This window comes from Penicillium verrucosum (assembly GCF_028828655.1).
Source record: "Penicillium verrucosum strain IBT 35672 chromosome Unknown utg000004l_segment0_segment0, whole genome shotgun sequence".
Classification (NCBI taxonomy): Eukaryota; Fungi; Ascomycota; class Eurotiomycetes; order Eurotiales; family Aspergillaceae; genus Penicillium; species Penicillium verrucosum.
This window is the reverse complement of record NW_026643213.1, coordinates 3323447-3335123: the sequence shown is the minus strand read 5'-3', so window position 1 is coordinate 3335123 and position 11677 is coordinate 3323447. Positions and strand designations below refer to the sequence as shown.

Here is an 11677-nt window from a genome sequence, read left to right as displayed (position 1 = left end):
CAAATGTTTCAGTAAACTTCATATAGATTGTGAATAAATTAATCCTCCAGCTAGCTACCTGGAGAGAGTAAAGAGATACAAAATAATCCAGAATTATGTAGCGATCGATTAAATATACATATGCACATAATAATGAATGGCTTCACAGCGAGAGCACCGAGCACATTTCCATCCATAAGAATCACAAAGCTCCCAATTCACATATATAAGCACATCCGGATCAATTAAGAGCTGGCCTTAAGCTCGCTCAGAATCTCATCAGCAGCCTTCTCGGCAACCATGTAAGTAGACACAGCGGTGAAGGTACCGGGGATCTTGGGGTAAACGGAAGCATCAACAACACGCAGACCAGAAACACCGCGGACACGGAATTTGGAGTCCAAGACAGCCCGTGGGTCATCATCAGCACCAATGGGGCAAGTACAAGAGGCATGGTGGCCCCAAGCGCCATCCTTGATGTAATCCTTGACATCCTCCTTGGACTGGACATCAGCACCGGGGAGAACCTCAGTGATGTTGACGAGCTGGCGCTTGAACGCGTCACGGCCAAGCTCGATGGCTTCATAGAGAGCAGTGAGATCAGCGTCGTAGTCACCGACACCGGTATCGAAGTAGTTGAAGGTGATCTTAGGCATGTCAAGGGGATCAGCGGACTGAAGGGCGACGGTACCGGCGGAGTTGCGGGGGTGAGCCTTGAGAATAGCCCAGGTGAACCAGTTGTGTTCGTCAGTGGCGTTGATGCTGTAGTCGGGGAAGTAACCACGGAAGTTAACGGGACCACCGAATTCGAAGATATCGAAGTCATCGCCGGCTGTGGAACTTTTGTACAGCATAGTGGCAGCAAGACCGGGGGATGAGTAGATGCCGCGGTCGCCAAGGATAGGAGACTCCCAGTCATTAATGCAAGGGTCGTCCTGGTCGCGAATGCTGAAGGTGCACTTGTCCAAGCAGGAGAAGTCCTCCTCGATCTTGCCCTGGACAGAGATTTCATAGTGGTCCTGCAGGTTGGTACCGACACCGGGGAGATCCTTAATGACCTTGATACCGAACTTCTTGAGTTCCTCGGCGGGTCCGATACCACTAAGCTTGAGAATCTGGGGAGAGTTGTATACTCCACCGGCAACGATGACTTCACGAGAAGCGGTGGCGGAACCCGGGGTACCTGGAAGAGCGGATTTTGACATAGGGCTGGCTTTGTAGAGGTGCTCGCCGTCGAGGAACTCCACACCGGTGGCGCGGGGAGGGGTTTCGGTCTCGTCGAAGGTCACCTTAGTGACGTGAGTGTTCATACGGACATCAAGAGGGTACTTCTTTGAGCCGTCGTCGTTCTTAGCATCGCGCACAGCAATGATAAACTCGCGGGGACCATTGCGGTGGGCGTCATCGGTGGCAATAGGGATTTGGTAGTAGCCGGGCTTGGTGTCACGGGTCTTCTTATCAGCATTGGCATCGCCAAGTAGTAGAGTGCCAATGTTCATAATGCTGTTGGTCAAGTTACCAAGCGCAAAGGCACCGCCAGTGAGCATGCTCAACAGCTGGGTATCCTTCAACACAATGCTAAGGGGCGCAGTTTCAGTTGACAACCAGCCGTCGTAACCGTGGCCCTGGGCTGCAGGGAGGGAGTACCCATTGTTCTCCAGCTTAGTGAAGTATTTGCGCATATTGTCAGGTGTCCAAGAGTTATCGCCGGTGATAGTCTCAATGTACTCAAAGTCAGACTGGTGTGGGTAGACCGCAATCAAGGCGTTGTGAGCAGTGCAACCACCGAGGGTACCCGTACGAGGGTAGAGGGTTCCCTTCAAGGTCGAGCCCTCGGGAGGGTTCAGACCGGTGTATATCCCGCCATCAGGCGTATCGTAGCTAGCCTTCCAATCCCGAGCCTGACGCTCGTTATCTTCATAGTGGTGAACGAAGAAATTCCACGCAAGCTTCTCGTCTTCAGAGGCTCTGGCGGAGTAGGCAGGGATGGTGTAGTTGTAGTTTTCACCCTGGTCATCACCAGCCTCAAGGAGCAGTGTCTTGTGGCCGGCCAGAGCGAGGCGGGCAGCCAGAGGACCACCACCAGCACCGGAACCCACAACCACATATTCATAGCCGGTGATGTTGACGGCTTTGGCCAGGCCGGACGTGGCGACCAGCAGGCCAAAAATATAAGAAAGAATCATATTGACAAAGAATGACTATGAGTGAGCTGGCCTTCCAAAAGAGAAATCCTCCCAGCTTTTATGCACCGTTTTCCCCCTGAACAACGGGATTGTCCGCGTTGTTCTCCACTTTTGCAAAAGCCGTTGAAGACATGGCTGGCGTGCCGCGGCTGTCACTAACTAGTTCATGGAGATCTACTCGCAGACAGTTGAACCTAGTACTTTTCCAGGAAATATTTCCGAACGATCATCGGTAGTTTAATTCGTACTTCGTATGTGTACTGTATATGTCTCCGTACACTCCTGCTGATCCTTAAAATTGATCCACATTATTTCGGGGGATTCTCCTTTCTAGAACAACGCTTGAGTGTCAGTTCGCTTTGCCAAGACAATGCGGTGAGTTCCCCGTAAAGGAGATTTACTGTAATCCCTGTCATTCGGAGGCTCAATACTGTGAACCAAAAGGGTCAAGTCAATTGAAGATACTCGAGATGGAGAGAGAAGGATGAGAACTGGAGGGACAACCCTGGAGGTCGCAAAGCCCACTTCTGCAAACAATGCAAATCCATACCCTATCGATCAAACAATGCAAACAAAGAGATCGGAACAACTATATCATTCCTTCCGAACCTAATCGATCCTTTCAGCTTTCTATTCAGGAGAATTTGGAGATTGTTAGAATAAATTAATTCTGGTATGTGAGAATACATCTCGTATAGCATTCTGATTGTCCAAGGAAGTAGATGGTGCGATGCAACGAACACGACTATATAGGGACTTGCCTTTCTTAGCCGGCGTCGCTTCTCCTTTCGCCGCCTACACTGGTGCTTTGTGGGACCGCTAGCACTAGATCCAGAGCCAACAGGAAGGGGATTGGGACGAGGCGGGAGACTATTGCGGATGGTATTCATCTTTTTCTTTTGAGAAAGAATACGAAAAGGAGAAAAGAAGAGGTAAACAAGGAGAGCCTTCCTTTGGTTGTGTATTTGGTCGTGGGGGAGAGAAAGGAGGAGAATCTCGGAAGTTCACGAGGGGAGGAGCGGTGCCTTCCATCTACGTGATCTTGTCTCAACATAATCACCTGCCCGTAACTTTGGAAGGCCAACGCTCATCCATAAGGGCAATGATGTGTTAAGATCTCACTGATAGGTTCTCCTTTTGAAGTAACTTATAACTAAACTTCAATCGAGCATTCCGGTCCGAAGCTATTACTATGTCTGGAAGCGGTCAATATTCAGGCATGAATAAGGCAATAAGGCAAAAGCCAGGCACCCAGGCATCATTGACCCCTGCGCGCTATACACCTCACCTTGGTACTCTTGGGCAACAAGCGGTATTGGGCAGCAGGCGATCGGGTGATATTCACCACGTGACCGCTGAGCCTCCATCTGGGAATCTCCCAACATGGTGTTACTTTATCAGGCGGAAGATCCTGACGAAGGTATTATTGGGTTCATCTACAAAGCCCTACCATGGCCTTCACGCATGATGATTACACAGTCGCATGGATATGTGCTTTGCCATTAGAAATGGCAGCGGCAAAGCTTATGTTGGAGAGAGTCCATCCTGCATTATATCAGCCACAAACCGACCACAACGCCTATACACTTGGGAGTGTCAGTGGTCATCATGTTGTTATTGCCTGTCTTCCCACGGGTGTCTATGGAACTACATCTGCGGCGATTGTGCTTGGCCAAATGATGCAGACATTCCCTTCTCTCGAGTTTGGACTTATGGTAGGCATCGGGGGTGGTGTGCCCAGTAGAAAGACTGATATCCGCCTTGGAGATGTCGTTGTGAGTACGCCGACTTCTGCTTCTACCTTTGGGGGTGTCATCCAGTATGACTATGGAAAGACACTTCATGATGGATCTTTTCAGCAAACTGGGTCACTCAACAAGCCTCCTCGACATTTGCTCACAGCAATATCACAAATGCGGAGTGACGACTTTCTGAGTGATACTCTGATTGAGAAAACGATATCGGATATACTCGACAAACACGAGAAGGTTCGAGATCGGTTTTCGCGACCAGAGAACGACTGGCTGTTTAAGCCGAGCTACAACCATTTTAGAAGTGAAGATACCGACTGTTCAGCATGCGATCACACACAGTTACACGTTCGAAACCCGCGAGATTCTAAGAAGCCAGTCATCCATCACGGTCTAATTGCTTCTGGGAATCAAGTTATGAAAGACCCTAAGACAAGGGATGCTCTAGCACAGGGAAGAGATATTCTCTGTTTTGAAATGGAAGCCGCCGGTCTGATGGATCAGTTGCCATGTCTTGTTATCCGGGGAATATGCGACTATTGCGACTCGCATAAAAGCAAACAATGGCAGGGATACGCCGCTCTTACTGCAGCTGCTTACACAAAAAGGCTTCTTGGTGTGCTTCCTGAATACGATGATGTCAGTGGTTTTAGAAAGGGACCAGCCCACCACATAGCCCCTTCCCCAAATGACCTTGAGCGTATCAAGGGGATTCTGCAACCCTCTGTGCATCCCCTCGACACGTATCAAAATATCGCCAAGCGACGGGTTCCGGGCACTGGAGACTGGGTCCGAAATGAGTTGCTATTCCAGACTTGGGTTGAAACAGATGATACCCCGTTGCTGTGGGTGTCGGGTAGTCCAGGATGTGGCAAAAGCTTTATCGCGCAGAACGTCATCTCTTATGTTCAAGAGCTTTTTCCTCAACGCGCCAATCGGAGAAATCAGACCTCAGTTGGGTATTTCTTTTTCAAGCATATCGATCCCGAGACAAGGAACTTCCACCGTGCATTGAGGGATATCGCGTTCCAAATCTATCAGAACGACCCTTCCTACAGGGATTATATCCATGCCCACTGCCATTCGTCCGATGACATTAAATCCATTCAAGCTGCCTGGAGGGTTTTGTTCATGAATTATTATCTCAATCCTCTCGAAGAGGTTGGTGGTAATGTGATCATCGTCCTTGACGGTGTAGATGAAGCGTTTGAAGAGGACCGTCGAGAGTTTCTAAGTCTAGTCGTGGACATCGTACACCGTGAGTACCAGAGCATCAGATTATGCCAGTAAAGAGCAAAACTTAACATATCGACTTGATTAGATCCTATCAAGTCTCGGATCAAAGCTGTTCTCCTTGGGAGGCCAGAAATATACGACGACCTAGTGGAAGCTCTGGATCTGCCGATTTCAACCATCCATGTCAACGCCGACAAAAACATCGAGGATATCACAACCTATGTTCGAAAAGGCATCCGTAAGTCCCGGTCGATAAGTCGGGTTCCGAAACTACAACGCCTGTCAATTGAAAAAGATTTAATAGACAAGGCCCAGGGCATGTTCCTCTGGGCTGACCTGATGTTGACAGAGCTTAATAGGAGAACCAGGGCTAGCACTATGTTTGAAAGCCTTCACAAAGCACCCAAGGGACTCGATGCGATGCTGAAATACGTCCTGGAGACATTCAGCAGCAGACTGAACGAGGAAGAGGCAACCGAGCTCAATATTATTCTTGGGTGGGTGGCATGTTCAGATAGACCCTTGACCTTGGCAGAGGTAGATGAGATACTATCAGTGGAGTTGCAAACCAACGATGATAAACTGGGACTGGAGGACGCATTGCGTACGCAGTATGCTTCGCTTTTTGTACTCAACCGGGAGGACGGTTTGACGACAGCAGATTTAGTTAGTGGGGGAAGAAACAGCTTCGCTCAACCTCAAGAGGACGAGCCGGTTGAAAATAGTGATTCTTCTGGCGAGCAGGAACAGGAATTTAATTCCAACAAGTCTAGAACCAAAGTCGTCTTCTGCCACGCTTCAATTGGAGACTACCTTCGCAACCCAGGTTATGGAAAGGTAGCCGCAGGAGGTGACTCAACACCTGTTGGCGTTGACATTGTCCAATTGAGCGCGAGGGCTTTAAATATTTGTCTAGCACAAATAGCTGATGGGTGGCCGTCCTTCGTTCGTGACTACGCCATTGACGAGTGGGTCAGCCACCTAAACCATGTTTGCAAATATTTGGACAAACTCGATCAACAGCAGAAGCAAGAAACAATTGTCTTACTTTGTCGGATCCTGATGTGTCCGGATCTGGAAGAAATGTTTCTCTCTGGCGCTGCTCCATACCCTGTGATGCATTTCATCAATCCTCAGACCATCGACTTGATTGTCTGTCTTCTCGCTGATCAAGAGTGTATCAATACCATCGAAGACATTGAAATGCAGAAATGGATACGTGTCTGCATTCAAGAACCTGCCCAGATATTCGTGCCGTTAGGCCGTGAAGTGGCTAAGAGGTGGCTCATCGACTCCTGGAATCCAGGGTTCTGCATGGCCGCGGTCTGGACTATCGTTATTCTTCTCAATGGAGACAACCCACACGATTTGCTAGAACCCTCGCCTACATCTGTCGACACTGTCCTGGAAGTTGCTAGGTGGGCACAATTTGAGGAAAACGCGCGCTGGAATCACCATGTCGGGGCTTGTCTCAACTACTTCGGACATGACGACGCGGCCATCCAGTACCTAAACACTGCATTGGCACTGGAGCCAACATGGGGAGCCAAAAGAGATCTTGCTGAGGTCTATAAAAAGCAGGGTCGATTAGATGATTCCCTCCAGTTATTGAGAGAGAGTGAAGCGCAATACACACAGCTACTGGCGGGCCACGAAGCCAAAGATAAGACTCGAGACCTATCCAAGCTACGCAATAACCTGGGCTTACTTCATATTCAGTTGGGAGATTATTCAAACGCCACCCACTGGTTCATGGCAAGCATCGAGCTTTGGGATTATTCTAACATTTCGGACGCTGTGTACCTCGTTCTTTGTGTTCTGGTTGCAACCCGATACTCGCAATACGAAAGGATCATGCAGGTACTCAAGAAAGTCGACAGAGAAGTCTGGCCACTCGACAGTGATACTTTTTTATTTCATATTTTTAGACAGCACTTCCTGGACTATATGAGATGGGACGGCCAATTTCCCTTGATAGTTTCTGTCTCCGCCAAACGCTGTAACAACCTGCATTGGCTGGAGTCCAAGTACCAAGGTGCGATCGCAGAAGGAAATATGCAACTAGCGAGCGTCAACGACATATTCTTCATGGAGTCGCTAGCTCGCCTGTATGACAAATTCTTGGGCGAGGAGGAGAAAGCCATTGAAATTTGGAAGGTTATCATAGTCCAACATAGGGTACCTGACTCGCTCGAGTACGAAGCTTTTTGCAGAGCAAGGAATCGTGCTGTTGCTGCTTACGCCTACCGGCTCCTTACCAACTCTTTAAGAGAAACCGGGAGTTCACAAGCTCTTATCGTGCAGGAGCTCGAGAAAGTTTGTGACAACGAAATTAAGTCTTTGTCAACTAATAGCGCTCTCTTTGATGGCCAACCAGGAATTTATATGGGGGTATGGCATAAACTCAATGGGCGCGAGCAGGAGGCCAGAGAGTATTTTAGACCGTATGTGCCACGGGCTGTATCCTTTGTCGATGAAGATATTCCCATATATGATGTGATGGAAGCACAGCGCATCCTTGGGCACCTTCTTGCTATGATTGGCGATGATGAGGATGCCATTACGGTTCTCCAGCTCGTCCATAGCCCTTTTACCACCCGCGATGGCACTTCCGCTTCGGCAGAGAAACGGATGGCATCACCATGGCCGCTGGTCCTCGATTACGTTTGGTACTGTCATATCTGCGGTCGATCATGGGGAAACTTTGTCAATTGCAACATCTGCCGCCGGTGCAATGCGGATATTTGCGGAGAATGCCTCGACGATCTCAAAACGGGGGGGTGGGGAAAGCCATGCCTGTGACGCCAGCCATGAATGGCTGAATATCCCACCACCCCCGGGTGTCCCTGGTACATATCAGCTTAGTCGGGATGGCCAGGTGCTTTCGGTTGAGGAATACTTTGCCGCTATCGGGAGATCGTGGATGTAATTTGATTTTAAGTTTTGATCTATTTCGTTACATTCGTGATTGCCTGGGTTGGCCATCGCTTTTCAATTCGCATCCTTTTTACCGTTCACTCATGAGACCAAAGGCCCATAGACGCTGCCCACCGACACATTTTCTTTCTCTCTCTCTCTCTCTCTCTCTCTCTCCTCGTCTGTCGCCAGCTTATATAAATCCATGCTTTCCTTCCCTTTAACTTTCTCTAGAATCATTCTTCTTTACGGACGGTCAGTGCGGTCTCGTCCTTTCCACCCCCATCTATACTACCTCCCCTTCCCATCCCCTGCCACCAACCACCGATGGTCCCTAGTCACCTTTTGCTGTCATTCTCTCCCTCACCTAAAATATTACATACGACCACAGGGTGTGGAAAACAGGGCTTCCCGTCCGCTCAGCCGTACTTAAGCCCATTATTCTGCACAGTCAATACTCAATTTCGCCTTAGCACTCAAGCGGCACTCTAGGGTGAGTGTAGGTGATATGGGTGAGAAGTCCTGAGACTAGGGTGAGAGAGGTAAGAACGGGGTGACAATTCTCACCCTTAGGGTGATAAGGGCCAACTCACTCTAAGCCTATGCCTACCCTAAGAAAAATACATAATACATCCTCTAAGGCTCTTTTCTCACTCTGCCATAATTTTATTTGAACTTCTTTACTACTTACAATATATTCTCCGAATAGAATATCCCGAAATCACTTTAGGAGCGACTCGCACGTACTATATTACGTAGCTTTATACGTAAATACTAAGACGAATAGGAGAAAGAGGGTAATACTATCTACTACCTTAAGCTAGCGCCTACTACGCTAGAGAAATACGGTTATATAGTTAATAGCTAGGCCCTATAAGTTTAATTTATACTCTACCGATCCTAGTTCCTAATTATTAGTAGATAGAGGATATCTCGTAACGAATTAATAAACCTAGATTTTCCTAATCTACCTATTCCTACTCCCGAGCGTCTAAAACTTTTTATAGAGTTTTATATTAAATCTTATAAAAAGGTTCTGTCTTAACGATCGGCCTATAGCTACTTTACTAGTTTTACGTTAAAATAGGAGCGAGAAACGTCTCGATCCCTTTCTAAGGAAGTTAAGGACGATATTCTTAATATAAGGGATAGTAACTATCCTTTTATAGAGCTTACTACTAATAAGAAAAATAAAAGTTTATTAGAACCGAACTAATAGTAAGATATAAACTCCCTACGAAGCCTAAAGAGCGCTTCCTAGTTAACGGAAAGGATATAGATTACCTACTTCGATACCTATTTATAGATAACTATTACGATTATATATATAAAAGAGTATATATATAGACTAGAAGTTCTCTTTCGTTATTTACTAGCTCGGGTATAAGAGTAGGGGCTATTATCGAATTAAGTACTTATCGTAAGTTAAACGAATACTTATATTATAGGGTTTATATCTTAATAATTATTATTTTTAATTATATTTAAACTAACTTATAATTATTAGTACCTTTTATTTTATCTTAAATAGAGTAAGGAAAATAAGTATCTAATACGTTAGGTAATAATTAATCCCGAATTTATAAAAGGCTAGCGTTATCGCGATAATATTACCCTATAAGTATACGAGCTAAAATTATTCTATTTATAAATAGCTAATATAAGGATTAGGCTAAAGAATTAGTTTAGAGAGTATCTAGTTCTTAAAATAAGTTTTATCTTCTAGATAATCGTTTATAGGATAGCGAATAGTACCTTTAAAGGGCTTACTACTATAACCGAGGTTCTTATTGTAAAGCTACTAAAGAGAAGAGAGTTATAGACTCTAGAATAGAACGAAACCGTAAAAGACCTTCTATTCTTTAGAATAGTCGACTCTAAAGGACCTAAATTAACGAAGGTATTAATATTCTCCTTATTACGGTATAACTTTACTAGCTTAGCCTAGCGCGATAGGTTTAAAGACTAGTTACGTATATATAGAATTCGAGGAGGTATTATAAATAAGATCGACTATAAGTATATTTATACTATTATACCTTAATATTACTAAGGAATTTTAGCTAAGGCTTCTTAGGCTACTCGTGGTTAGGCTCTTAATCACTAGAATTATAATACCTATATAAAATATTAGTCTTCTTTTAAGATATTAGATATATAGGCCGTATTCTATAATTTAGAGCCTAATTACAAATACTACGATATAGAATAAAGTATATCTTATTACCGAGATTCGAACGTACTACTCTAACTCGATATAGCTACGATCGTATAATTTGTAACTAATAATAAAATTATTAAGATTAATTAGAGAATTGCTTATATAACCTAGGAGATTACTAGAAAATTAAAAGAAAATAGGGACCTAGTATTTAAATAGGCTCGGCTCTATAATAAGAAAGCAAAAAGATTACTAGCCTATAAGAGGAATTTTATTAAAAACTAGTAGGATATTTCGTACGCTAAGTATATATCTAGGAACGACTTCTCTAAACGCGATTTAATACCTCTTTTTAACGTCTATAAGAAATATCTACTAGAGCGCTCCCGTCTTAGCGAGAATCTATTAAAGAAGGGATCTCTAGATAGTAAACTTAGTCGATAGTACCTAGAAGATATAGTTACTATTTATACGTTAAGAGAACGTACCGTTTACTATCCCGGTATAGCCCCTAAGGAAGGCTACTATCTACTATATAAGAAGTCTATACTAGAGTAAGTATTCTATTAGAGTATTATAGACTAAAAAGATTAATTTTGCTGAGCGCAGCGAAGCAAATTTACAGAAAAGGTACCCAACAGACTATGCCTAAAATTCCGACTTGCGAATTCTGAGATCCTGGCCTCTGATTGGCTGGAGAATTGTCCAGTCATGTGAACAGGGTAGGGTTAGTCACGTGATTCGACTTTGAGATATAGACACCTTGGTGCCTAATAAAGCACGTGATCTACATAGATCACGTGATATATACCGATCCACGCCGGATTAGGCGGCGATCATGTGAGCACCCTATAATCACGTGATATATACCGATCCACGCCGGATTAGGCGGCGATCACGTGAGTACCCTATAATCACGTGATATATACCGATCCACGCCGGATTAGGCGGCGATCACGTAAGCACCCTATAATCACGTGATATATTCCGATCTACGCCGGATTAGGCGGCGATCACGTAAGCACCCTATAATCACGTGATATACACCGATCTACGCCGGATTAGGCGGCGATCACTATATAATAAGTAGCCTAAGGCGCCTAAGGCACTAACTACCTATATTACGTGATATATCACGTAATATATCTAATCTACGCCGGATTAGATAGCGATTACGTGATCACTATATAATTAATAGCCTAAGGCACTAACTAGCTATATCACGTAATCCCGGGATATATCTAATCTACGCCGGATTAGGCGGCGATCACGTGATTACGATATAATTCTAAGGTTACGTATTTAATTTAATTTAACTTTACTAAGCGAATTATATATATATATATATATATAGAACGGTATAAAAGTAGGCCTAGATAAGATACTTAGGTATTACCTCTTAATTAAAAGAGGGTTTAAACCCTAGCTACTATAAGTATTAGTAAGCG

The 11677-nt window shown here is 45.1% G+C and overlaps 3 protein-coding genes across 3 annotated transcripts; 2 read left to right on the top strand and 1 right to left on the bottom strand.

Annotated features, from left to right (window-relative positions):
- Nucleotides 1-224: 224 nt before the first annotated feature.
- On the bottom strand, nt 225-2165 carry N7516_010536 (GMC family oxidoreductase; the record flags this gene model as incomplete). Its single annotated transcript, XM_057223254.1, has 1 exon — nt 225-2165. The coding sequence occupies one exon, from the start codon at nt 2163-2165 to the stop codon at nt 225-227; it is 1941 nt and encodes a 646-aa protein (XP_057070475.1).
- A 1508-nt stretch (nt 2166-3673) lies between these two features.
- N7516_010535 (uncharacterized protein) lies at nt 3674-7954 on the top strand (the record flags this gene model as incomplete). Its single annotated transcript, XM_057223253.1, has 2 exons — nt 3674-5174; nt 5238-7954. The coding sequence occupies 2 exons, from the start codon at nt 3674-3676 to the stop codon at nt 7952-7954; spliced, it is 4218 nt and encodes a 1405-aa protein (XP_057070474.1).
- Nucleotides 7955-8778: 824 nt separating this feature from the next.
- On the top strand, nt 8779-9890 carry N7516_010534 (uncharacterized protein; the record flags this gene model as incomplete). Its single annotated transcript, XM_057223252.1, has 3 exons — nt 8779-8835; nt 8856-8924; nt 9795-9890. Coding segments are annotated over 3 exons (222 nt in total), but the record flags the coding sequence as incomplete, so codon positions are not given.
- Nucleotides 9891-11677: the final 1787 nt, after the last annotated feature.